This window comes from Theropithecus gelada, chromosome 7b, assembly GCF_003255815.1.
Source record: "Theropithecus gelada isolate Dixy chromosome 7b, Tgel_1.0, whole genome shotgun sequence".
Classification (NCBI taxonomy): Eukaryota; Metazoa; Chordata; class Mammalia; order Primates; family Cercopithecidae; genus Theropithecus; species Theropithecus gelada.
In genome coordinates, this window is record NC_037675.1 from 5974754 (window position 1) to 6000813 (window position 26060).

At 45.9% G+C, this 26060-nt stretch overlaps 1 protein-coding gene and 2 pseudogenes across 4 annotated transcripts in view; 1 reads left to right on the top strand and 2 right to left on the bottom strand.

Annotated features, from left to right (window-relative positions):
* Positions 1 to 353: 353 nt before the first annotated feature.
* On the bottom strand, positions 354 to 6184 carry LOC112629162 (annotated as a pseudogene). Its single transcript, XR_003120540.1, has 2 exons — positions 6126 to 6184; positions 354 to 3065 (listed from the first exon to the last, which is right to left on the bottom strand). The product of XR_003120540.1 is annotated as an uncharacterized LOC112629162 (transcript).
* On the top strand, positions 902 to 1894 carry LOC112628328 (annotated as a pseudogene). The gene has a single exon (XR_003120419.1). The product of XR_003120419.1 is annotated as a vesicle-associated membrane protein-associated protein A pseudogene (transcript).
* Positions 6185 to 6250: 66 nt separating the features above from the next.
* Positions 6251 to 26060, bottom strand: part of ABHD2 (abhydrolase domain containing 2) — a 113518-nt gene continuing 93708 nt past the window's right edge. For both annotated transcript variants that reach the window (XM_025391099.1, XM_025391100.1), the window contains 5 exons: positions 17979 to 18071; positions 15172 to 15282; positions 12328 to 12397; positions 10148 to 10232; positions 6251 to 8008 (listed from right to left, as the gene is read on the bottom strand). In XM_025391099.1, the coding sequence (XP_025246884.1) occupies positions 7812 to 8008; positions 10148 to 10232; positions 12328 to 12397; positions 15172 to 15282; positions 17979 to 18071 (556 nt within the window). In that variant the 3' untranslated portion in view covers positions 6251 to 7811. The remainder of the gene's footprint in view (positions 8009 to 10147; positions 10233 to 12327; positions 12398 to 15171; positions 15283 to 17978; positions 18072 to 26060) is intronic.

Genomic DNA, 26060 nt, shown 5'->3' on the forward strand with positions numbered 1-26060 from the left:
AAGGCAGGAGGATTGCTTGAGCCCAAGAGGTCAAGGCTGCAGTGAGCTGTGATCATGCCACTGCACTCCAGCCTGGGCCACAGCGCAAGAATCTGTCTCTAAAAAATAAAAAAGTAGAAAACAGATACTTCACTTATTTTAGTTCTTGGCTTTCTTGCCTGGAGAAGATGGGGTTGTGAAGATGCTTGTGGCCCTGTCAAGGTTTTGGTATTTGTTTGCGAAGATGGACTAACATCAATTGTGGTGCAAAAATGGGGTTTTGTGTATTTCCATTAATCTCATACTTTGGTGAAGACACAGGAAGAATCCTTTCAGATGGAAAACTGCCACTATACAAAGGACACATAGCCACACCACATTTTTAGTCTTTATTTTTTAAGTAAATTCCATTGAATCAAATATAACAAAATTACAGTTTTTGTTTGTAATGATCTTTGTTCACCACCACACAATCATAGTAGAATCGAAAGTAATATGAGAACATAAAATGATCAAGGACATCATTGTTTAGTATAATTTCTTATTAAAGGTAAATATCCCCATATTTAGAAAAAATTGCATTGCTAGTTGCAAATCTTAAACACCTCAATGCTGAAGGATCCTGTATTTCCCCCCCAAAGATCCAGCAGCACAGAGGCTTTCAGAACACAAACTCAAAAATATAGTATTTTCAGGGCAGCATTTTAAGTTTCAGAAACCCAAACAAAACAAAACAAAACAAAATCAGAATTAGGAATGTGAAAGTGATGGTTCTCAAAAAGTCAATCTGGAAGCAGATCTGCCAACATAAGAATGTGGTTGAACAGAGTCTAACCAGGAAAAGGAGAGATGCAAACTCGCTCCCCCTCCCCCCTCGCCATCGTCCCCCGCCCCCAGCGAGCAAACCGCCACCCTGCTCTGTGCTGTCTCTCTGATGGCGTCCACCTCCGGGGCCATGGCGAAGCACGAGCAGATCCCGGTCCTCGACCTGCCCACAGACCTCAAATTCAAAGGCCCCTTCACAGATGTAGTCACTATAAATCTTAAATTGCAAAATCCATCGGATAGAAAAGTGTGTTTCAAAGTGAAGACTACAGCGCCTCACCGGTACTGTGTGAGGCCCAACGGTGGAATTATTGACCCAGGGTCAACTGTGACTGTTTCAGTAATGCTACAGCCCTTTGACTATGATCCGAATGAAAAGAGTAAACACAAGTGTATGGTACAATTTTTGCTCCACTGAACACTTCAGATATGGAAGTTGTGTGGAAAGAGGCAAAACCTGACGAATTAATGGATTCCAAATTGAGATGTGTATTTGAAATGCCCAGTGAAAATGATAAATTGAATGACATGGAACCTAGCAAAGCTGTTCCACTGAATGCATCTGAACAAGATGGACCCATGCCAAAACCACACAGTGTTTCACTTAATGACACCGCAACAAGGAAACTAACAGAAGCGTGTAAAAGACTTCAGGGAGAAATGATGAAGCTATCAGAAGAAAATCGACACCTGAGAGATGAAGGTTTAAGGCTCAGAAAGGTAGCACATTCGGATAAACCTGGATCAACCTCAACTGCATCCTTCAGAGATGTCACCAGTCCTCTTCCTTCACTTCTTGTTGTAATTGCAGCCATTTTCATTGGATTCTTTGTTTTTTGGAGACGGAGTCTCACTCTTGTCCCCCAGGCTGGAGTGCAGTGGCATGATCTCGGCTCACTGCAACCTGTCTCCTGGGTTCAAGCAATTCTCCCACCTCAGCCTCCCTAGTAGCTGGGATTACAGGCGCCCACCACCACACCCAGCTAATTTTTGCATTTTTAGTAGAGACGGGGTTTCACCATGTTGGCCAGGTTGGTCTCGAACTCCTAACCTCAGGCGATCCACCCGCCTTGGCCTCCAAAGTGCTGGGATTACAGGCGGGAGCCACCATGCCCGGCCTTCATTGGATTCTTTCTAGTGAAATTCATCTTGTAGAGTGAAGCATACAAAGTGCTATTTCTTTTTTTTTTTCTTGACCAGAAAAAGATTCGTTTACCTACCATTTCATTGGTAGTATGGCCTGCGGTGACCATTTTCTTTTGTGTGTGTACAGCGCCATATAGGCTTTGCATTTAATGATCTCTTATGGTGAGAAAACACAATAAAAACAAACTGTTTGGCTACTGGACAAATTGTATATTACCAGATCATCACTAGCAGGTTTCAGTTGCACATTCAATCCTTTATGAAATTCATAAAGAATTGTTCTGGGAAGTGGGGAGCGCCTCTGCCCAGCCCCCATCCCGTCTGGGAAGTGAGAAGCCTTTCTGCTTGGCCGCCCACCCTCCGGGAAGTGAGGAGCGCTTCTGCCAGGCCCCTGCCCCATCTGGGAAGTGAGGAGGGCCTCTGCCTGGGGGCTGCCCATCTGGGAAGTGAGAAGCGCGCCTGTCTGGCCGCCCACCCTCTGGGAAGTGAGCAGCGCTCTTCCTGGCTGGCTGCCCACCCTCTGGGAAGCAAGGAGCACCTCTGCCCAGCTGTCCCACCATCTTGGAAGTGAGGCACACCTCTGCCCGGCCCCTGCCCTGTCTGGGAAGTGAGGAGTGTCTCTGTCCGGCCACTGTACCTTCTGGGAAGTGAGGAATGCCTCTGCCTGGCCACCCACCATCTGGGAAGTGAGGCACGCCTCTGCCTGGCTGCTGCACTGTCTGGGAAGTGAGGAGCGCCTCTGCCTGACTGCTGCACTGTCTGGGAAGTGAGGAGCGCCTCTGCCTGACTGCTGCACTGTCTGGGAAGTGAGGAGCGCCTCTGCCTGGCTGTTGCACTGTCTGGGAAGTGAGGAGCGCCTCTGCCTGGCTGCTGCACTGTCTGGGAAGTGAGGTGCGTCTCTGCCTGGCTGTTGCACTGTCTGGGAAGTGAGGTGCGTCTCTGCCTGGCTGTTGCACTGTCTGGGAAGTGAGGTGCGTCTCTGCCTGGCTGCTGCCCCGTCTGGGAAGTGAGGAGCGCCTCTGCCCGGCTGCTGTGCAACCCTCCAAGTGTGAAGTGACAGCCTTATGTGTGATCTTTTTGCTCTCCCCAAGTTTGCATTTTCGACATTAATAATAGTTTACTTTTTAAATAAAAGTTTTAAATTGGAGAATAAAAAAAAACTAACTTCAGCTTCTTCTTATTGGAGATGCATGAAAGCTCTACCCACATACATGCTAGGAAAAACAGTTCAGAAAACACGGGGGACTGACTCTTCCAAAAGAAGCAGCTGTCTACTCTGCGGCCTACTTCCAAGGGCCACTGTAAGAGGAAGCCTGGGCTGCAGCATTCGGAGGTAGCAGCAGCAGAGCCGGGAAGGAAGCAGGCCTTGCCTTGTGTGGCATTCCAGTTCCCTCTGTCAGCAGGGGCCAGATGCCCCTTCCTTAGCTTCAACTACAATTTGGCAAAAGCAATTCTAGGGTAACTGGGGGCAGTAGGGGCGTGAGGGGTTTACTTCCCTCTGCTTAGATAACAGAGGTAGAAGAAACGCTTTCCATCAATTGCTTGGCCTCTAAATGCCACAGGCAGGCTACTTTTCATGGCTTTTCAAAGCATCCAAGCAATCCAAAGTGGCTTTGAACAGCAGAGTAAGGCCAAGAAGGGTAAAAAGGGGCCAGAGCTGAGGTGTTTGGGCCAGTTCTGGATCACTCATATTGTTGAGGGAGGGATGGGAGCATAAGATAACAAGGAGCCTCAGTCCACTTGAGGAAATTCTCTGGTTTTGCTGCAGTTTCGCTTCAAACTTCCACAGCAGAAGAATTTGAATTCTAATGCCACAATATTGTTGTAATACCAGGGATTCTCTAGAGGCAAGTTAAGGCTTTCTGGGCAAAGAAAACCATTCCAGATGATATTGTGACAGAATGCTACAGTGAAATGCTTCTTAATGACTCTCCTGTCCTGCCTAAAGGACAAAGACCTATGAGTGACTTCAACTTGACGTGATGTTTCAGTGATCTCCACTTCAGCTCTAAGTCGGAATCAATGGCACAGGAAAAGAAAAGCCTCTTACATCTCAGACATCTGCTTGCCGAGCAAACACAAACAAGAACACGTGTATTGTTTCTCAGGAGCTGGCAAAATAGATCTCAAGCCACACAGTTACAAAGAGAGCTCTCATTCAGATGCCGGGCATAGAAGCTCAGCTACCCAGACAGTTCAGCTGTAATGAAGACTGTAGTTTTAGAATGAAAGCCTGAACAGGAAGGATTTCTGCCCTGGGAATTCTCAGTGCTCTGCCTGAGTCACACTGGAGGATGGAGATAGGCTCCTCATTCCAGCGGCCAGCACCTGCCACAGTCACAAGACCACCCTCAGAATAGCAAGGATCTTACGATGACAATGGGGACTCTGAAGAGAAGCCAGTCAAAGACACAGGGCTTTGGACAAGATCAAGGGTCTTCACCAGGAAAGCTTAATGCAGAAGTCCCTCCCTCCAAGTCCCCTCAGCATGAGCCTTGAGCCTTGACATAGTTGTTTCCACTTGCAAGGGCTGGAGAAGCCAAGTTCACACTGATGTTCAGCAATGTTCAAGCAAATGATGTGTAAATAGATTAAATGGTCTTAGAGATGGTCTAAGAGGAGGGAACAGGCTCAGAGAGGTGAGGTGATTTGCCCATGATCCAATGTGAATTAGAGACCATTAGGACAAGAACTCAGGTATATTTCCACTCTTATGGTGACTCATAAGGTTCCCAGTAAGCGTAAAATGCTGCAGAGAGGAGAATATTGCAACCAACAGCTTTCTGCTTTCACTCTGCTCTGGAATCATTCGTGTAAACTCACAGCAGGAAAAGGTAACAGTTTTCTTCAAGTCTGTTAAACTCACTTCTAACATAAAAACATTAAAGAAACTTGACACAATTTTTTGAGTCAGTTAAACCTAATTTGACTGGAATCAGTTACTTATAAGTATCTTCAAATTGCTTATGAGACACGGAGTACTACAGGAGAGATGTGGGTGCTTCTCCCCATTGGTTTTTAACACATTATTCCTGCAGTGGAATTGTCCGGTTGATGCAATTTATAACCTCAATTTGATTCTAAAATATAATATTCAAATACTCTTTAAAAATTCAGCCTTGTTTTCGCCCAAATAGAACCTTACTAGCAAAAGGGGGATTCATATAATCATCAGAAATGAATGACTTTGGGAAGAAAGGCAAGGACACCTGGAGGAAGGAAAAAGGATGACCTATGTATAAACTGCCACTCCCTCATTTACCAGGCAAGTTTGCAGCTCTGTAAATTCAATGCCTCTGTGCTCTCATTCAGGGACAAACAAGAATTCTCCTGTAAGACAGCCACAGTCACATTCGCATTTCCATGCCTAAGAGCCTGAAGCTTGAACAAAGGGCTTCAGTTAATTTCATGTGAGCCAAAATGGAATGTGAGTGCCATTCAGAGTCACACACTAAAAAGATTTCAGCTGGGACATTGGCTCCCACAGTCCTGGGGGAGCAAATTCCGGTTGTGTAGCAACAAAGGCTATGCTGCCAGCCCTGCCTGTCCTCCACAGGGGCCACCAGGACTGCCATGCAGACCAGGCTCCACCCTCCCCCACACCGGTTTGTGTGACAACAGGGCTGTCTCTTCTCTTCCCAAATTTCTGAATGGAGCTAGTACCTGGGCCAGCCACTATGCTGTCAGAATAGGTTAAGGGGTGTGGCCTCAGGCATATGAAAGGAGCCTCTCGCTCTTCTGTGGTGGTGATTCAATCCTAGGATGTTATTGCTTGGTTTACCTATTCTCATAAAAAGCCTTGAGAAATGAAGGTAGTAGTGGCAGAAATATGACTATCAATCGTCAGGATCACAGCTGTAGTTGGGTGAAGGGAAAAGTAAGAGGAGAGGGAATAGCTTCCAAATTGAGGAGTAAAGTGCCAGTCTGTGCTAAAAGAACATGAAAAGGAAATGTATTAGAGAAATAATACACTGGGGGAAAGTCATAATGATAGAGGTTGGCGAGTGTCAGAAATTATACCAAAGCAAAGTTGAGACCACAGAAATCTCAATTTTCTGAGACAAGGGCTGTTTTTGATGTTATTCAGATGATTTGGTGATTGTCAGAAAACAACTTCTTCAGGTTACGGACGTTCCCGTCACAGTCACTTGGACCCGTGCCCAAACCACACCCACCTGTGGCCCTGAGGGTTGGCACTCAGGTGCTCAGGTGGCTCCTTTGATCCCTGAAACATCCATGCAGACCCACTACTTATATTACAGTCTGTCCTGGAGTCAAAGGAGACGAAGGAGGGAAACTATCTTTTTAACGTATCCAGGCAATTTTACTCATAGTTCTGTTTAGTTCCAGATAGCGACTGCTGATTTTTCAAAGTGCAGGGTTTTTAGATATTCAAGTACCACAGGATCGGAGAAAAGGAGTACTTGAAACCTAGAGTTGTGTTTTCACTTCAGAAGACACACTTTGGAAACACCTATCCAACAGACTACAAATATAGGCTATTAAATTAAAAATCTGGTTTCAAGGTAATACCCACTTAGGTTGGAAATATCTGTCTCCAAACTCAGGTCCAACTTTTGAATTGTTTGGTATCAAAAAGCAAAGTTAGAGGAACTTGGGTTTAAAAACTAAAATTACAAGTGAGTGCTTAAAAAAAAAAAACAAAACACCAAAACATCTTCTTATCAAATAAGGGACACACACACACACAAAAGGCAAGTGATGATATCTACATGCTTAGACTGGGAGAGCAGCTCCCAGGCTCCCCTGGAGGGATGTTCTCTCAAACCTCAGTAAACTGAGTTTGTCATTGAACTTTGAACCTGGTAGAGAGCTCAGCAATCTACCTGGTCCAAGTCCCCCATTTTAGAGGTGAAGAAACTGAAGTCCACAGGGACTTTGTTGAGGGTGAAAAGCTGAGCCAGGGCACAGCCCAGATGCTCAGCCCACCCAGAGCCCTTCTGAGACATCACACTGTGGTCACACGATGGCAGCTCCATAGCTGGCCTTGCTGCTCTGGAGACCATGGGAGCTAGGGGATACCCCTGATTGATTATGAATTCCAATAAAATGAGCTATGAAGATGTTTCCAATTCAAGGGCGCTGTTGAACAGCATTTCCAAAATTTGCTTGGTGATGAGAATCATCTGGGGCACTTGTCAAAAATTAAAATCCCCAGGCTCCTTCCCAGACCCAGTGAATCAGCCTCTCCGAGGGGAGGGACCTGGGAGGCTGAATTTTTAACAAGTGCCCCATGTAACTCTCAGCAGCAGCAAAGTGTAGGGAAATGATCTTAGAAGATAGGGTGAAAACTTGGCTTGTGACTCAAAGGAATTTCCTTTGCCATTTAAGAAGCCACACTCTGGCCTGGGAAGCCTGGCTTCTCAGGCTTCCAAGCTAAGCTGTGTCTTCAGCATTGGCCTGGAAGGGTGAGCTCTTTTTAAGGTCTACGTAAGGACACATACCAACCACCACAAAATGACATACACCCTTCACTGTTCTCAGGGAAAAGCCTTTTGGTGGCAAAGCAAAATTGCTATTCAGACACATTTTTAATAGGCAAACTAGATGTACTTGGCTTAAAAGCAACCAGATGCTGAAACTGGACAGAGGGCAAGAACTCTGTCACTTGTCACCATGACTAACAATGCAATGGAGAAAACCAGTAACTAAGCACAAAAATAGGCTGGAGCTCCCAGGAAGAGCTGCCTACTCCGAGACAGGTGTGCATGGTGGGTGCCCCCTGCTGATGGTGTGAGGTCAGATCCAGGTCACTGAGGGAGATGGGAGACCTGAAACAGGGGGTGAGGGGACGCAGCTTCCAGAGGAGGGCTGCTGGAGCATGCCAGAGTCCGGAGGCCTCACTCCAGGTCAGCCTCCACCTGCTCCGTGTCAGAGCACTGTGACTTGTTACGCTCCCATTGGCAAATGGCGTTGGCGTACTCCACCACCAGCTTATCCATCCATGTGAGGGGCTCCGGGAACAGCACAGAGCCCTCAAAGAAGCCCAAGTGGCCCCCATGCAGAGGCAGCACAAACATGACGTTCTCTCGTTTCTCTGCAGGGGAAAGGCAGCTGAGTGAGTTACTGTTCTCTAGTTTGCTCCAGGACAGGAGGTGCAGAGGTGAGCTGGCTAGGGTAGCCTGGGCTTTCCCCACAGGGGTAGTCACCTAAGTGGGCATTCAATCTCTACTCACTCTGCCTTGTTCAACAAAGAGGGGGCAGGCAAGACAGTGGCACCTAGCAAGTTTTAGAATACAGCTTGGCTTGGAGCTGAATGGGCACCAGCTTACACCCAGGCTGGCCCAGATGAATTAAATCAGAATCTCTGGGGTGGGAGGTTGAGGAGGAGTGAGGGAGGGGAATTCCCAAGTGTTGGTATTGCTCAAGCTCCCCAGGTGATTCAATGTGTTTCCTAACTTTGTGAGTCGGAATCACTGAGGATATCTTATTAAAATGCAGATTTTGATTTAATAAGCCTGAAGGGGGAGCTGAGATTCTCCAGTTCTAATAAGCTCCCAGGTGATTCCCATGCTAGCGGTGGGGGCTGGGCTCTGAGTAGGGATTCATGGCATTTACAGTATCATTTGCTAGAGAACAGGGAGAATTCAATGGAGTCAATGATTTTTCACTACAGACATTTATCTTCAAGACTGGTTTTTTTGTTTTTTTGAGACGGAGTCTCGCTGTGTCACCCAGGCTGGAGTGCAGTGGCACGATCTCGGCTCACTGCAAGTTCCACCTCCTGGGTTCACGCCATTCTCCTGCCTCAATCTCCCAAGTAGCTGGGACTACAGGCGCCCGCCACCATGCCCGGCTAATTTTTTTATTTTTTTAGTAGAGACGGGGTTTCACTGTGTTAGACAGGATGGTCTTGATCTCCTGACCTCATGATCCACCCGTCTTGGCCTCCCAAAGTGCTGGGATTACAGGCGTGAGCCACCGCGCCCGGCCTATCTTCAAGATTCTTAAAGCTGCATGTTGTGTTAAAAGATGCCTAAGCTCTCAACGCCACATGCTAAGTGGCCATCCTGAAAAATAATAACCTAGAGCTTAACTTTATTTTTGATTTTTGATTTTTTTGAGACAGAAAAAATTACTGCAACCTCCACTCCTGGGTTCAAGCGATTCTTATGCCTCAGTCTCTCCAGTAGCATGTACCACCATGCCCAGCTAATTTTTGTACTTTTAGTAGAGATGGGGTTTCACCATGTTGGCCAGACTGATCTCAAACTCCTGACTTCAAGTGATCCGCCTACCTCGGCCTCCCAAAGTGCTGGGATTTATAGGCATGAGTTACCACACTCGGCCCAGTTGCTTCTATTTTTATGTTTAAAGCAGATGGAGAGGCTATCACAAAAGATAGCAGAACAGGATTTTTTGTTTTGCTTTTCAAGTCAAATTTTATTTTTTTTTAATATTTATTTATTTTTAGAGACAGAATCTTGCTCTGTTGCCCAGGCTGGAGTGCAGTGACACAATCACAGCTTGCTGCAGCCTTGAACTCCTGGACTCAAGTGATCTTCCTGCCTCAGCCTCCTGAGTAGCTAGGACTACAGGCATGTGCCACCAGGTCCAGCCAATTTTTTTTTTTTTTTAGACAGAGTCTCGCTCTGTCACCCAGGCTGGAGTGCAGTGGCGCAATCTCGGTTCACTGCAAGCTCTGCCTCCCAAGTTCATGCCATTCTCCTGCCTCAGCCTCCCCATGTCCAGCTAATTTTCAAGTTTTTTGTAGAGGTAGGGTCTTACTATATTGCCCAGGCTTGTCTCGAACTCCTGGCCTCAAGTGATCCTCCCACTGCAACCTCACAAAGTGCTAGGATTACAGGTGTTAGTCACCGTACCTAGTCCCGAATTTTAAATCTAAATATCTCTTTATGTCAAACTCTCAAACTTAAGGGAACCCTAACCCTGAGATAATTTCACAGAACATCAGGTGATTCCCCAGAGCCCTACTGGCTATGAATATACATGGTGGTCCTGTCTCATGCCCTGGGAGGAACATGAGGGGAGCCTGATGCCCAGGCCCCATCATAGCCCGAGGACTATCAGGCTACACAAAATAAGAACACTGACTGCTATGAGATGTCTTTCCCTAAAGAGGGTGTCTCCAGGAGATGACAGCATAGTGAAGGTGACAGAATTTACTGTGGCAATTTGCTGAGCTGCTGAGAGGGCAGTAGGAAGAAACACTTACCTGAAAGAGATTTTGGAATGGTTAGAAGACTTTCATGCACCAACGGATCGTCAGCTGCATTAACTAGCATGAGAGGAACATAAATCTGCAACAAGAAAATAAAGCAGAATTAAATGACTGATTCCCATTTTCAGACCCCATTGATTCAAGGCTCAAACTCACTGCTGGACATATTTTTGAAGCAAAGGGAAGAGGGTCACAGTTCAGCTTGCTGAACAGGTAGAGTAAGGACGCCTTGTATTCTCCGGCAGTGTGATGAGTTACATCTGCCATTGTGATTACTGCCCTGGAAGCAGGAGTGTGCAGAACCAAAGCTTCCTGATGATCATCAGAGTGTTTCAGATTAGCCATGCCTTTTAGGAAATGACTTTATAATGAATTATGTACATATTAATTCAGTTTATATCACGGGAAGGAAAAACGAAGTGCACTCCACACCAGACAAAAGAGATTCTAGAGGAATCTAGGCCAAGGCTGGGCACAGTGGTTCATGCCTGTAATCCCAACACTTTGGGAGGGTAAGGTGGGAGGGCTGCTTGAGCCCAGGAGTTTGAGACCAGCCTGGGAAACATAGTGAGACCCACAACCCAGTCTCTATTTGTTAAAACAAACACAAAAACAAAAACAGAACAAATCAAAAGAATCTAGGTCAGGAGTGTGGCTCATGCCTATAGTTCCAGCTACTCAGGAGGCTGAGGCAGGAGTATCATTTGAGCCCAGGATTTCAAAGTTGTGGTGAACTATGATCACGCCACTGCACTCTAGCCTGGGAAACAGAGCAAGACCCTGTCTCTTAAAAAGAAAAAAGAAAAAGAATCTGAAGGTTGAAAACAGGAGTAGGCTGGTGGATATTGGAAAACCATTGGCAGGGTTGCATTCAACATCCACTTTACTAAAACAGCCAATAGCCTTCTTTTTCATTTTAGTGGAGATGGTACTGATAGGGAGACTCAGATGTCATTGAACAGCCATACTGAGGCAGTGAATGATTGTGCTATCCTGTAGGTCTCTGATGTTGGCTCTAGACAGCTCAACATTCCTATAATGGCTTAAATGATGACATCAAAAGTCTGATGATGCTAAACTAGGAGGGATGGCTGATAAGATAGCACAACTACAGTTCCCAGTGATCTGCTTTAGGCAGGGGAATGGTGGGCCAAACCTACAGGTGGACATTGACAAGAATAAATGGGAATTCCTGTGTTTGGATAAATAGGGGAGACTGGCTTGTTGGTCATTCAGGTTAAACAAACATATGGAGATTTTGGTTGGCCACAAACTTAATACACACAAGGTTTATTGTAGCTGCTAAAAGTTGCATTAATACAAACCAGTCTACCTTATCAACAGACACGCTCAGCTGGGCGTGGTGGCTCACGCCTGTAATCCCAGCATTTTGGGAGGCTGAGGCAGGTAGATCACGAGGTCAGGAGTTTGAGACCAGAATGACCAACATGGTGAAACCCCGTCTCTACTAAAAATACAAAAATTAGCCAGGTGTGGTGGTGCACGCCTGTAATCCTAGCTACTCAGGAGGCTGAGGCAGGAGAATCGCTTGAACCTAGGAGGTAGAGGTTATGGTGAGCAGAGACTGCGCTGTTGCACTCCAGCCTGGGCGATAGAGTGAGACACCATCTCAAAAAAAAAAAAAAAAAAAGACACCAAGAAAAAAGAAAAAAGAAAAAAAAGAAAAAGAAAAAGAAAAAAAATAGACATGCTCATCATCACTTTGATACAGAAACACATCAGCTTTACTCTGTGCTTTACCAGATAATGGCAGGAATTTTGAGTTCAGTCTTAGGCACTATGGTAACAAAATACAGAATGGCCAAAAGAGGGTCCCGCATGGTAAGAAACCTAGACAGATCTCATTGATCTGGCAGAAATCAGACAGGATTATGCTGTCAAAGGAAGACTAACAAAAAAGTGGGTGTTGGAGCAATTTTAAAGGCCCTCACACAGACATGGGAGCACACCAGTCTAAGGGGCAGCTCTGGGATTAATGTATGGCAGTTACAGAGGGAGAAAGTACGGTTCAATAAACAAATCCAAGCTAAAAGAGCGGTTGGAGCCAGATTCCAGCTAAGCTTCCACCAGGAAAATTTAGGAGGGATATTTGTTGTATTGTGTGCGAGGCTGGATGGAGTGATGCTACTTCTGAGCCAGTGATGGTCACTCACCCTGTGCAGGTACCGCATGCAACTTTCTTCCTCATAGTATTCCTTCAGGGAGTTATAGCCATGAAACTTCCTGGAACACACCAGAAAAAGAAAAAAAGAAAAAGGATAAAACATTGGTCATAAGATCAGAATGCTGAGCCGATTATGGCTCCAGTTCCTCATGCTAACTTGTGGCATTGGTAGAGTAGACAGAGGCAGGAGTTAGGCCTGAATGCTGAGCTGATTTTATGACTGTTCCAGATCCTGCGCTAACTCATCATATCAATGTAATGTATGTAGGTAGCAAGATTCGGGGTTAAGAGCACTGGCTTTGGCATCGGGGTTCAAATCCTGCTTCGGTCATTTACTGGCTATGTGATCTTGGGCAAATGGTTCAACTTATCTGAGCCTCAGCTTCTCCTGTATAAAATGAATCTGAAGGCAGGGCCTTCCTCAATGGAACTGTGAGACTTCTGATGTTAAAGTGCTTACTACCATCATGACCCACCCAGAGTAATTACCCTGTAGTAATTGTTATCTATGTAATTATTAGTGTATGTTACATCTCTTGAGGCAGTATAAAACCAGTTGTCACTACAGATATGGAGAAACTGAAATTCAAGGACATTTACTGGAAGTTTCCTATTAACAGAGTTCTTGGTGGAGTAACAGGACCACTGTGAACTGAAATAAAATATGTATTAGATAACAGAAATGAGACTGTCATTCAAAGTTACCAATTCTGTCCCTTTATCTCTGACTACTGCTCCATATCTCTGACTACGGAGCAATAGAGATAAACTGGCAGGTAACAAAACCTTCGGTGCTCGGCATGAATGAGGGGCCGCAGCTCTGCCCTGCTCTGCTCTGTGCTCCCAGAGGCCCCACAAGGTTCATCCTGGAGCTCTGACACCAGGAGGCCCAGGCCAGAGGATCTCAAAACCTCTTTCCGACACAGATTAGGGCCTCTGACTTCTGAATGGCGGGTCTTCCTGTTCTGACTAGGGTCTTTAAGCTATCCTCCCTCCCCGAAAGCTGTGGATCTCATTAGACATCTCTGCCTGGGAATGGCCTGGAAAGCTCAGGCTGGACTATTAGGGCCCTTTTGACAGGGAGGAGGCCAAGTGTAGAGATCATCGCCAAGATGCCTGTCCTTGTGAAATCAGTTCGTTTGCAGTCTCAGCAGGCAGGGAATGCATTCTATCCCTCCAGTAGTGCTGGGATGGATCTATGAGGAGGCCACCAAGACTGGTTATGATCATAAAATTGCTACTATCCAACACTATTAAAGAGGAAAGACTTTGGAGAGTGTTGAGAAACATTCTCTTTTGGGCATAAAAAATTTAGGAGATGAATGGGAAATTTAATTTGTTTTTCTTCTTTTCTTACTACACACCGCAATACAGTCACACACCTTATCTTAAGTGAGGGTGGGTAAGATGCGTTTTTCACCTTCTGAACATACCAGCAATTTCCTAGTTTTCATTTCCTTTGAGAAACTGTTAGCAGGCATATTTCAAGGTTACTTGGTGTAAGAAGGCTACTAAAATCTCGTAAGGAAGCAAAGCAAAGCAGAGATCCTATACCCTCAGGTCAATATCTGCCTATCTATTAGATGAAGAATAATTGCTTGCTTTAAACTACATCTAAAAATATCAAATAATTTATTTTTTATTTTTTAGGGACAGGACATTGCCTTGTTGCCTAAGTTGGGCTCCACTGCAGTGTTGTGACCATAGCTCACTGTAATCTCAAACTCATGAGCTCAAGTGATCCTCCCGTCTCAGCCTCCCAAGCAGCTGGGACTACAGGTGTGTGTGCCACTATGCCTGGCTATTTTTATTTTTCAATTTTTTTTGTAGAGACAGGGACTTGCTATGTTGCCCAGGCTGGTCTCAAACTCCTCACCTCACGTGATCCTCCAGCCTCAGCCTCCCAAAGTGCTGGAATTATAGGCATGAGCCACTGTTCCTGGCCTCAAATGATTGTTAAATGAGAAGGATCACGTCTTTAAAGAGAATGATGAGGTCAGAAGTCAACTTTTCCTTTTTCAGCTAAGGGTAACCTCAATCAGAATCTACTGGTACCAGGAAAGAAGACACTGTCAAGATTGCAACCTCAGGTGCCTGGAGGAGAGAGGCAGGTAGAGTAGATGAATGAAGTGGCCAGTATTTGTGTCTCACACTCAGGGGAGTCTCCATGCCCCAAAGTAAGAGGCTCTGTTCATTTTGCTTGAAACACACAGCCCTCTTGGTCTATCTTCTGTTTTCCTACCTTTTTTTTTTAATTTTGAGAAGGGTCTTGCTGTGTCGCCCTGGCTGGAGTGCAATGGCATGAACACGGCTTACTGCAGCCTCAACCTCCTGGGCTCAAGCGATCTTCCCCCATGGCCTCCCAAATCCTCCTAGGATTACAGGCGTGAGACACTGCCCCCAGCCAGTTTTTCTATTCTTGTTAGAGACACAGAGAAGTACAAGAAATACTTCCTTTGCCTTTTACTCCACTGCAAATGCAGATTAATGTGGCACCTGACACTTGCCCTGTTGTTGAGGCAGGACAGGTAGGGTGAAGACTGCCCACGCTAGGGCCTGCACGCCCCAGTTCCTTGAATCAAGCTAACTATGCTTTGTAGGAACGCAGAATGGGTCGTCAGATCCTTTTCCTATTTTCCAGGAGAAACTAGACATTTAAATGTTCCTGTGAAATCTTCTGTTTTTAAACACTAGACACTTACTTAAAGGGAAAAAAAGCACCCTTAACACTAAAGTAGGCAGAGCAAAGCACTAGTGCTAGGCAGAGCTGACCTGCAGCCTCCCGCCTGGCACCCTGCCCCAGAGCGTCTCTCTCCCGCCTGCGCGGACATACCTCATCACATTGTCATCAATCTGCATCAGGGATGTTGCTGTGTAGAGCCGGCTCAAGTCCGTGTCCTCCAGGCTCTGGGGTTTCTTAACGTGGTCTCCAAAAAGAGCTTGCCTAGAGCAAACAAAAGCAAACAGAGATTAAGATGTGGGGGATGAACAACCACAGCAGAGCCTGCTTCCTTGCCAGAGCAAGCCAGGAGGCAGAGCCACTGTGGTCAGTTAGAAATAGAATCTTTAACCTTTGGAACATCCCAGAGGATGAGCTGGCGCTGTTGACTTTTGAATAACTGTAGAAAGATGAATGTCAAAACCTTATTTCCCTTTTCAGGGGTACCCAGACAAACTAAAGATTGGGTTTGAACCTAGTTGAATATTTAAAAACCTTCAGCACAGGGGAGGGGGACTCAAGATGGGCCCTGTGGTGAGTGGTGGGCCGTGGGCCAAGCCGTAGGGGCCTCGTCCTTACACTGTGTTGACAATGTCCCCCTTGGCAGAGACCCTTCCCCTTAATGAGCTGTTTGTGTTGCTTAACAAGGAAGACTCAGTGTGCAGGAAGGAGTGGAAAAAACCCAAACAAAAACCAAGGAAGACAAGGGTTAACTCATTTAGCATTTGGGCAAATCAACAGCTCTCTAGTGTCTCAGATAAAAGCTAACATCTATTCAGGAGAGCAATCATTTTTTTTTCCCCAACCCCCAAGTGGAACCAGCATTTCTATTAAGAAAAAATCCATCTTGAGAGGATGACATTAGAGGTAGGGGTCACAACATGCCCTTTTGACCTCTCTTCCCAGCAAGGGCTCTCAGTCACACACCGAGAAGCAGACTGAGTTTGCTGAAGCATAGCCCTGGATTTATTAAGGAAGGATTTATTATGCCAACTTGGTATTCTGCTACCCATTCACAACCTCTCCAAAAGAAGAACACATTTCTGTAGCATTTATTTTTTTCAAAAGACTGTTAGGAAGATTATATACCTACTGGACAGAATGTACAAATTCAAAGTTAACCTAAAATTTCTAGATGTTTGACTTTCTGTAGTAAATTTGAAAAATGTAAATACTTAGCACACACTCAAAGGGGTCTCATAATTTGAACATTCTAGACTAATTAGTAGCAAGACCAGGTTCCTTTAGCAAAACAAATGTTTCCTGGGAGGAGTCACTTTCGACTCCAGAGGTGCAGAAAGGCAGACAAGGGACTTGGACTTGGTGTCAGAGGCCTAGATCCACCCCTTCTGGCTACAAAACCTCTGCAATCTCCAGACCCATCCAAACCTCGGCTCAGCCACATGCACCTCAGTGCCCAGCACACTGCTATATCTCAAACATGAGCCGAGTGGGAACAGCTGATTTTTCAGCCAGCACAGGGGACATAAGTCTCCCTCTGCTCTCCTTCCTGAAACGAGGACATGAGGACACATCTGGCAATGTGGCAGCCTGATGGGGCCTTCGAGCCCAGCCTTGCTCAGGCGCCATGTGAACGCCCACCCATAGGAAGTCCAATCTAGGGTGTGTGGCCTGCTTTAGCCACTGAAAAAAAGATAACAAGAAACCAATCATTTAGTCAGATTGCTTTTCCTAGGGTGGTACCAAAAATGCCCCAGATTTTTTTGAGTGCACGGCTGTGTCTCGGGTGCTGGGAGCAATCAACACATGCCTAAGCCCTCCAATGCTCTCCAGTTTGGTTCTAGACATAGGATTTACAGAGGGGAAGCAACAGAAAAGCAACTTGGGCATGGATGAGTTGGCTTCACAAAAGTAGGAGAACTGAGATGGACTTTAAAGGATGGGCTGGGTTCCCACCAGCAGAGAAATGGGAGAGTATTCTCAGCAAGGGCAGTGTGGGAGAGGCTGGGGGCACGGGAACCTCTAAGTAGCCTAGTCCAGCTACAGGGAATGAGAGATGTAGAGGAGGAGGCAGAGATGTCAGCAATAATAATAATCATAATGAAAAACTCATTGCTAATATTTATCTGGTGCTACGCATACCAGCACTGCTCTAAGCACTTGACAGGTTAATCCACCACAGGATTACGAGGTGGAGAGACAGGATAAGCATGAAGAATATGCAGAGGAGGGAGGTGCTGAAACCATGCCCTCAGACTCCTGTCCCCCTGCTGCTTGGTCAGAAGCCCAAGGGTCAGCCAAGAATGAGTCCTGATCCCCCAGGCACAGAAGCATCCTACGGGGAAGGTCTCCTCAACAATGACAGCCACCTCGTGACCGCTCTAATTTGGGAGAAAAGGGGGTAGAACTGGTTCCTTGTCTTAGATTTACTGGGAATTACAAAAGCATAAGGTGATTTGGCAAATTTAGTAGCTTGGGACAGGTTTCTTTTCTTTTCTTTTCTTTTCTTTTTTTCAGACAGGGACTCGCTCTGTCACCCAGGCTGGGGTACATTGGCACAATCTTGGCTCGCTGCAACCTCCGCCTCCCGGGTTCAAGTGACTCCTGCCTCAGCCTCCCAAGTAGCTGGGATTACAGTGGCACTATCACGCCCGGCTAATTTTTGTATTTTTGGTAGAGACGGGGTTTCGCCATGTTGGCCAGGCTGGTCTCGAATTCCTGGCCTCAAGCAATCTGCCCGCCTCAGCCTCCCAAAGCGCTGGGGTTACAGGTGTGAGCCACTGTGCCTGGCCAAGATAAGTTTGTTTCTAATCAAGTCACAAATGCAGGCAGCAGAGAGTCTGTACCATACCTGTATTTTTTTTTCCCCTGAAGGAACAGGAGCCCTGGCTTTTCATGGCTCCCAGATGAGCTCAGGAAGGAACTGTCTGTCTCCTGAGAGAGAACGGAAGGTGACCTACCTGTGCGAGAGGATGATCTTCTTCATGTTGTCGGCCATGAGGAAGTTGTAGAACCGCCGGCACTGGTCCCATTGCATGAAGGTTTCCTGGGCCCTGGAAGAACCACAGCGAGTGAGGGTGACTGCAGTGTGGGGCTGCAGATGGGCAGCCAGGAGTGGGCTCTAGCCATGGGGCAAGGTGCTTGTGTGGAGAGGGCCGGCTCTCAGGCTGTGGCCTCTGCATTAAAACAGAGGCTCTAATGTGCAGAGCTCAAACATCTCTGGAGAAATCTATGGAGACACCAAGACAGCGCAGGGGAAGGGGACCCCAGCAAAGGCCCTCTCTAGCACCAGAGGCTTTGTTGGTGGCACCCCCGACACTCTCTTCTAGCACCTGGGCCTTCTCTTAGTCACTGAGCCTGCCAGGACCAAAGTCTGCTTCAATTGTCACGTGAACACTTTCTGTATTTGGCTTCCTACCTGGCAGGCAAGTTTTCTGGTTTAACGACAGGCACATGGAAGGGGAGAGTGGATGTGGAGGGGAAAACCTAAAAAAACTTATGTTGTTGCTGATCAAGAGGTAAGGTAAAATCATTAACTGGGATCTCCTCCAAATCTATCTTTTGATTAGCCTTATGCCATTGAAGGGGCAAGGAAATCGAAGTGGAAGTAGACAGGCCCTTAACCCTTTCTAGGCACAGCTGGTGTGTGCCAGCTGTGGTCTGGAAGCATCTTTCTGCCTCTAGGGCTAGCGTGTGACTGGCATATGCTAGGTGGCTGTGAGGGCCACCCTCTGACCTTTCAGTGGCAGCAGTAGGCAGATGATATTGTCCCTGTTTTCCAGAGCCCAGGTTCTGCCAGCAGCGCATGCAGAGGGAGGAGACAGCACCACCAGCCCTGGCCATGTGCTTCACCAGCCAGATTTCCATGCCCATACAGCAGGTGAACAAACACCAGTGGGCTCACTCCCACCAGCCGTGCCTGCTCAGCCCTCCCCACTCACTGCTCTTCTCCCTTGGGCATAAATCCAAACGCAGGTGGACACTGAGTCCACACTCATTAAAGGGAAATTTTCATCTTGCAGGTTTCAAAATCTCCAGGCCTGACTCCACCCTGTGAATGGATCTGGACATCACTACTTCTACTAGGTTCCATCTTCCAGATGGTGAGGGGACTAGGTGGTTTATAAGGTTTTCTTGTTTTGTTTTTTATTATTTTTTCAATCCAGAGAGCTTATAAAAGTAATTGCCCCAAAGTTGCTACAATTGTAGAATGGCAAAATTCCACAATTTTTGAGTGACAAACATTTCCCACAATGTCATGGTTAAAAAGCAAGAGGTAGTGGGGAGTTAAGAATGAAATGGTTTGTGAATTTAATGGTCTGTGATGTGCCCATCAAACACAGACTAAGCTCAAAGTAGACTAACACCACCTCGAAGGGTCAAAAGGCCACTGCATAAATGTGCAGCCGCCATCCCCCCCGACTCCAACCAAGCACCACAGGAAGAATATAGGACCAGATCACTATGAGGGACCCCAGCTAAAGCAGGACTGTGCTCACCTGCCTGTGGTCAGAGGGAGGGGGGTCACCCAATCACCCAATCAGTGAGCCACAACCGGCTGCCTCTCCTCTGACTTTGGATCCAAGCTACCCAGAGAGCCAATGGTCTCCGGCAATCCCAGCTTTCTCTTGCCCTGGTTCATTTTTCCCTTTGCTGACCTCCTAACTGAAGGGATGTTCTTGCTTTTGTTAGTACCTCCTTCATTGCAGACAGGCTGCAGAGGTAGGGAAGGGAGAAGTATGTGGTCATAAACTTAAGATATAAAAAGATGCTGCAGTCCTGCAGTTGATTTTTTTTAATTGAATACACCACAAGCACTGCTTGTTGAAAGGTTCTAGGGATTCACAGGGACCCAGGGCTCAGGGAGGGATCAGGACAAGGATGTTGGGACTAGTGTTCCACTCTGTTTGTTTTGGCCAACATTGATTTTTAGTATCTTTGGTTTACCACTCAGTATATGTAGGGGCTGTCCTTTACCTTTGGCTGTAGAATTAAGGAATTGAAACTTAAATTTATATTGGTTTAATAAAAGAATCAAGATCAATGTATTACATTCATCTCATATATATATATTTTTGAAAAGGACTGATGTCTTCAATACCACCACCACCAACAGCAAACTGAAACGCAATAAAAGGGTACCCTACAGACTAAAAGAAACAGACTAAAAGAAATCGATAAATGCAAATGTAGGCAATATGTGGATCCTAATTCAAACAAGCCAACTGACCAAAAAAAAAAAAACTTCTATGAGACAATCAAGGAAATCTGGACACTGACGAGAAATGGGATGCTATTAGGGAACTATTGCTAATGTTTTGGGTGATAATGGTATTTGTGGTTATGTTTAAGAAAAAGTCCTTAGAGTCTTTTAGAGCTACCTAGTGAACTACTTACAGATGAAATGATATCTGGGACTTGCTTTAAAAGAATGCAGTTTCTGAGGGAGTGGTTGAATGGCTGGGTGTAGAGGAAACAAGATGGGGGTATGAGTTCAGTGTTGGAGCTGGTAGTGGCTACACTGGGGTTCAATTTTAGACGCAAATCACAAAATGGGCATGAAACCAGGGGACTTTAGCTCTCTAGACACCGCACAAATACCTTACTTGGCTATCCAAGTTCTTTTTTTGTTTTTGTTTTTTGAGATGGAGTCTCACTCTGTAGCTCAGGCTGGAGTGCAGTGGTGTGATCTCAGCTCACTGCAACCTCCACCACCCAGGTTCAAGCGATTCTCCTGCCTCAGACTCCCGAGTAGCTGGGACTACAAGTGTGCGCCACCACGCCCAGATAATTTTTTGTATTTTTTTAGTAGAATACGAGGTTTCATCATGTTGGCCAGGGTGGTCTAGAACTCCTGACCTCAAGTGATCTGTTGGTCTTGGCCTCCTTCCAAAGTGTTGGGATTACAGGCGTGAGCCACTTCACCTGGCCTGAATATCCAAGTTCTTGACTTGCCTCTAGATGGCTATGTTCTCCAGAAGAGAAAAGGGGTGGCAGGAACTGCTCCCCAGGCTGGGCCAGATTTGGGCCCACCAGGATAAACTGGCTGAGGACACAGGAGAGAAGTGTGGAACCCTGGGAGGGGCAGCTCGGTCAGAATTACAGGGAGGGAATGGCTTTGCATAATTCAGAGTGAACTCTTGTTGGAAGGAAGGTAGGTTTCAAAACTTCAGAAAGAACCAGGATGACTCCAAAAGGAGAGATGCCTCCTGAAAGTTGAAAAACTCTCAAAAAGTGATCATCACAAATGAGAAGAGAAAATCACCCCCCAAACCCAGTATAGTTTCACTGGGAGTCTTATTTGAGAATAATCCATATGGATTTTTAAAGAACTTTATGCATCCATTGATCTACCTATTACCAAAATAAATAGAATTCCCTGAAAATGCCTTCATTTCTAATCAATGTAACATTAAATTATAATAAAATATTACACATACTGGTTTCACAGCCATTTTCTAGTGAGATTTCTCTTTGGACTGTTAAAATAATTTTAAAAGGTGTTGTGGAAGGCAGTGGATTTTAATCGCTCAGAAGAGGGTCCCAACAAACAGGCATTTACAATTAGGTTCAGAGCAATCACTTAGGCAAGGAAGAGCTGAGCCAACCACTAAGCTGCTGGGGTAACTGCTTAGAGAAGGCTCAACTTTCCAGCTCGTATTTTGCAAAATGAGTGGATCAAGTACTGATGAAAAGGAATTAAAGTCAGAAGAGAATGAACTGGGAGAAAGAATGCATCGAAAACCCAAGTGAATGCAGATCTCCTGGCTCAAATAAATTATGTCTCAGAGTGCTGAGAGACTATGAGAATAGTGAAACAGCTTTCCAAGTGGTCTTTGAAAAAATATGGAGAATACGAAAGAGGTTCTGTAAGAGTGGGATGGGCAAGCATGACCTTAACATTCTAAAAAGGGAAAAAAGGCAAGGGCACTATGAATTAAGATTGGAGATGAATTTATGGGATGTGGATCTAGACTACACTAAAAAAAAAAATACCTTGAAAGCAATATGCTAATGAAACCTTAAGAATAAAGTATATTAAGTACTTTCCCAGAATGCTATCACCCCAACCTAAGAAGTATTTTTACTTGCAGAAGGAGGGGTTTCGTTCCAGATTTTGCCTATATACAGTCATATTTTAAGAACATTATGATAAAAATACAGAACATAAAATTTACCATCTTAACCTTTTTTTTTTGGAGACAGAGTCTTGCTCTGTCCCCCAGGCTGGAGTGCAATAGCATGATCTCGGCTCACTGCAACCTCCGCCTCCCGGGTTCAAGAGATTCTCCTGCTTCAGCCTCCTGAGTAGCTGGGATTACAGGCATGCGCCACCATGCCCGGCCAATTTTTGTATTTTTAGTAGACACAGTGTTTCACCATGTTGGTCAGGCTGGTCTCGAACTCCTGACCTCATGATCTACCTGCCTCGGCCTCCCAAAGTGCTGGGATTACAGGCATGAGCCACTGCACCCAGCCCTTTAAAAAAAAAAAAAAAAAAAAAAAGACAGGGTCTCACTATGTTGCCCAGGCTGGAGTGCAGTGGCTATTCACAGGTGGTCATAGCACACTATAGTCCTGAATTCCTGGGCTCAAGTGATCCTTCTGCTTCAGCCTCATGAGTAGTGGGACTTATGGCATGTGATACCATGCCTAGCTTACCCATTTTTCAGTGTACAGTTCAGTAGTGTAAAGTGTACAGCTCATACTCATTGTACAATGTGAAAAGTTCTCTAGAATGTTTTCATCTTGTGGAACTGAAACTCTAGACCCATTAAATAATAATTCTCTATTTCTCCCTCTCTATAATCAAATTTTTACAAATTGCTTTCCTCCCTATTTTTTTTTTTTTTTTGAGATGGAGTCTCGCTCTGTCGCCCAGGCTGGAATGCAGTGGTGTGATCTCAGCCCACTGCAAGCTCCGCCTCCCGGGTTCATGCCATTTTCCTGCCTCAGCCTCCCGAGTAGCTGGGACTACAGGTGACCGCCACCACACTCGGCTAATTTTTTGTACTTTTTAGTAGAGACGGGGTTTCACCATGTTAGCCAGGATGGTCTCGATCTCCTGACCTCGTGATCTGCCCGCCCTGGCCTCCCTAAGTGCTGGGATTACAGACGTAAGCCACAGCGCCTGGCCCTTCCCTACTTTTAATGTATACATTCTGTCATGTTATATATTTTTTCTTGATTTTTTAAAATAAAAGCTGCCTTGTTCCCCACTGAGTTAGTATATTATTAATTTATTTAACTATGTCCCTACTGGACATGCGGATTATTTCTAACTTGGGCACTATAAGAGAGTAATCCTGCAGTGGGGGCAAAACCAGGACCAGCCCAGCCCCCAGAGAGAGGAAGAGGGCACGATCCTAGGCAGGCTGGCCAAGCCCAGAACAGGGCTCCTGCCTTGAACAGCTGGGCCTCTGGGAGACAGGATGGTGGAGCCTCTGGACCCAAAAGACCCAGCCAGAAGGTTCTGGGCTGTTAGCAGGTTGCCCTTCGGGGCAGAGTCAATCTGTAGAGAGGTCATCATCTCCAGCTAGTTCAGCTTGAGAGTGTGAGCAGAAGAAAACCATGTTTGTACCACACAAGGGAGTGGGCCAAGAGTCTTTGGTACCTGCCAGGCTGGGCTTTGTTAGTTCCACTGGGGTGGAAGGATGGGGCAGAAAGATGGACTTCAGACTAGGGTAGGGAATGGCCACCTACCAAGCCCCTTTCCTCCTTATCAGAATCTTTTCCCTTTTACAGGATGTACTTTTACAAGAATGAGTTAGAGTCAAAGAGTATTTATATGGCTTCTCATTATTCTGATTAAAAAAATTAACAACAACAAAAAAACCAAAGAGCCCCAAGGCACTAAGGGCAACCATGTGGTCAGGTCAACTTCACAATCCAGTGGTGGACAAGCTGAGCTGTTTCCCAGGTTGAAGTTTGTCCACAGAGTCTCATTTAAACGCTGCAGTTTCCCCCTCTCTGTTTGGATATGATTCAAAGTTACTGATGGCACAAAGTTACTGTATTTTATAGCTCTTCAACTATAAAATCAAATTTTAGGAAAGTCCCAGTCTCTGGGGGAACTTTACAAATGATAACATTTGCTTTTGTCATAAACTCATTTCTAGCCTGGAATTTGCCATCAAAAGCAAGAGACAATAATCCTACCATATGGCAGGAAAAGTGGTACCTGCCTCTGCCCCATGGCGGGAAGGCCTTGCTCAAAGAATGCTAGGATGTTCAGGTGGCCAGGTCTTAGTGATGCTAACACATTCACTTAGCCAGGAGTATAAAGTGCCTTTAAGGAGATTTGAAACACTCCTCTGATAATTCCTCTACTGTCCTATAAGGCAGCAGTCCTGGGGACTGGCTTTTTGGAAGACAATTTGTCCACAGACCAGGGAAGGCAGGGGGCAGGAGGATAGCTTCAGGATGATTCAAGCACATTACATTTATAATGTACTTTTTTCCCTGTTATTATTACATTATAATACAGAATGAAATAATTATACAACTCACCATAACATAGAATCAGTGAGATCCCTGAGCTTATTTTCCTTCAACTAGACAGTCCCATCTGGGGATGATGGGAGACAGTGACAGATGATCAGACATTAGATTCTCATAAGGAGCATGCAAACTAGATCCCTCACATGCGCAGTTCACAATAAGGTTCATCCTCCTATGAGAATCTAATGCCACTGCTGATCTGACAGGAGGCGGAGCTCAGGCAGTAATGTGATCAGTGGGGAGCAACAGTAAATACAGATGAAACTAAATACAGTTGAAGGTTCACCCACCACTTCCCTACTGCTTCGCCCACCGTGACCCGTCCACCGCTCACTTCCTGCCGTGTGGCCTGGTTCCTAATAGCAGTTGGGATTCCTGCTGTAAGGAGCTTCTGCCCCTGGCCTGGGCCCTGTGCTACTGTCCTCCTCACCCTCACCTACTTCAGAAATCCCTCCTCATGGACCCCCCACTTGACTGAGGACCTCCTCAGCACCCATACGTCTAATGTGTAATATGTTAGTAACACGTATTTGTTGCTTTGTGGCTTTGTAAATATCACTCTGTTGTCTTAAGTACTGTGAGGTCCTCATATACAGACTATCTTTTACACCCAAATGGCAATAAAATAATTTTATTTTAGTTTTACTATTATTGTTAAATTCTGCAACATAGGATTGTTGAGGGCTTCCTTAGGAAAGAAGAATTTATTTTACCTGAAATCAGACCAAAAATGCTTCCCTCCCCATTTTCTTTAAGCTCCACGAGGGCAGGGAATTAGTCAGCCTTGTTCAGGGCTGTGTCCCTATTACCTAGGAGGATGTCTCACCACACAGAGTTCCCAGGCGGGTTGGCAGCTATTTATGCTGAGGGAACATGTTAAAGTCTGCTGGATACCAGGTGATTTCAGGGCATTTGTGTCCCTCCTTCAGTGGTTCAGCACATGGTAAAAGGTGAGCTAGTTTAGCAGCAACTAGACTTTGCTAACTACAGCAAGCAGGTGGCTGGCTTCTCTCTAAGCCTTCAACTGGCTCTGGCTAGACGGGAGGTGAGCTACGGGAGGAGAAGCCAGAGGGAGGGGTTCACTGAGGAAGCGGGTCTCCAGACTCAGCTAGGAGAGATTTACCAGATGCATGAACTCTTGTGTGGCCCCTGCAGAGGCAGACGGGCCTCCCCGGCTCCACCTTGGTGTGACGGGAAGCACTTATGCAGCTGCCACCATCCCAGTGCTGAAAGGTGCATCGCCCTCAAGCCTTGGCAGGAAAAAAAGGTTATACTGGTTTAAAGTAAGGAACTGTGCTCCATTTATTCCACAGATCTGGTTTAAATGTTGAGGGCACCTGAGCCTCACACCAGCACACACAGGACAACGGTGTTTCTCTGACCTGATGCCAGTACCCATATGCAGGACCACATGATCTTAGCCTGGACAAGTTAGTTGTCTATGCTCCAGAGAATAAAGTTGCAACTTGCTCCTTATTGCATGAGATTGGTGTGCCAATAGTTAGTTATGTGTATGAAGCCCTCTGAGGTCTCAAGGAAGA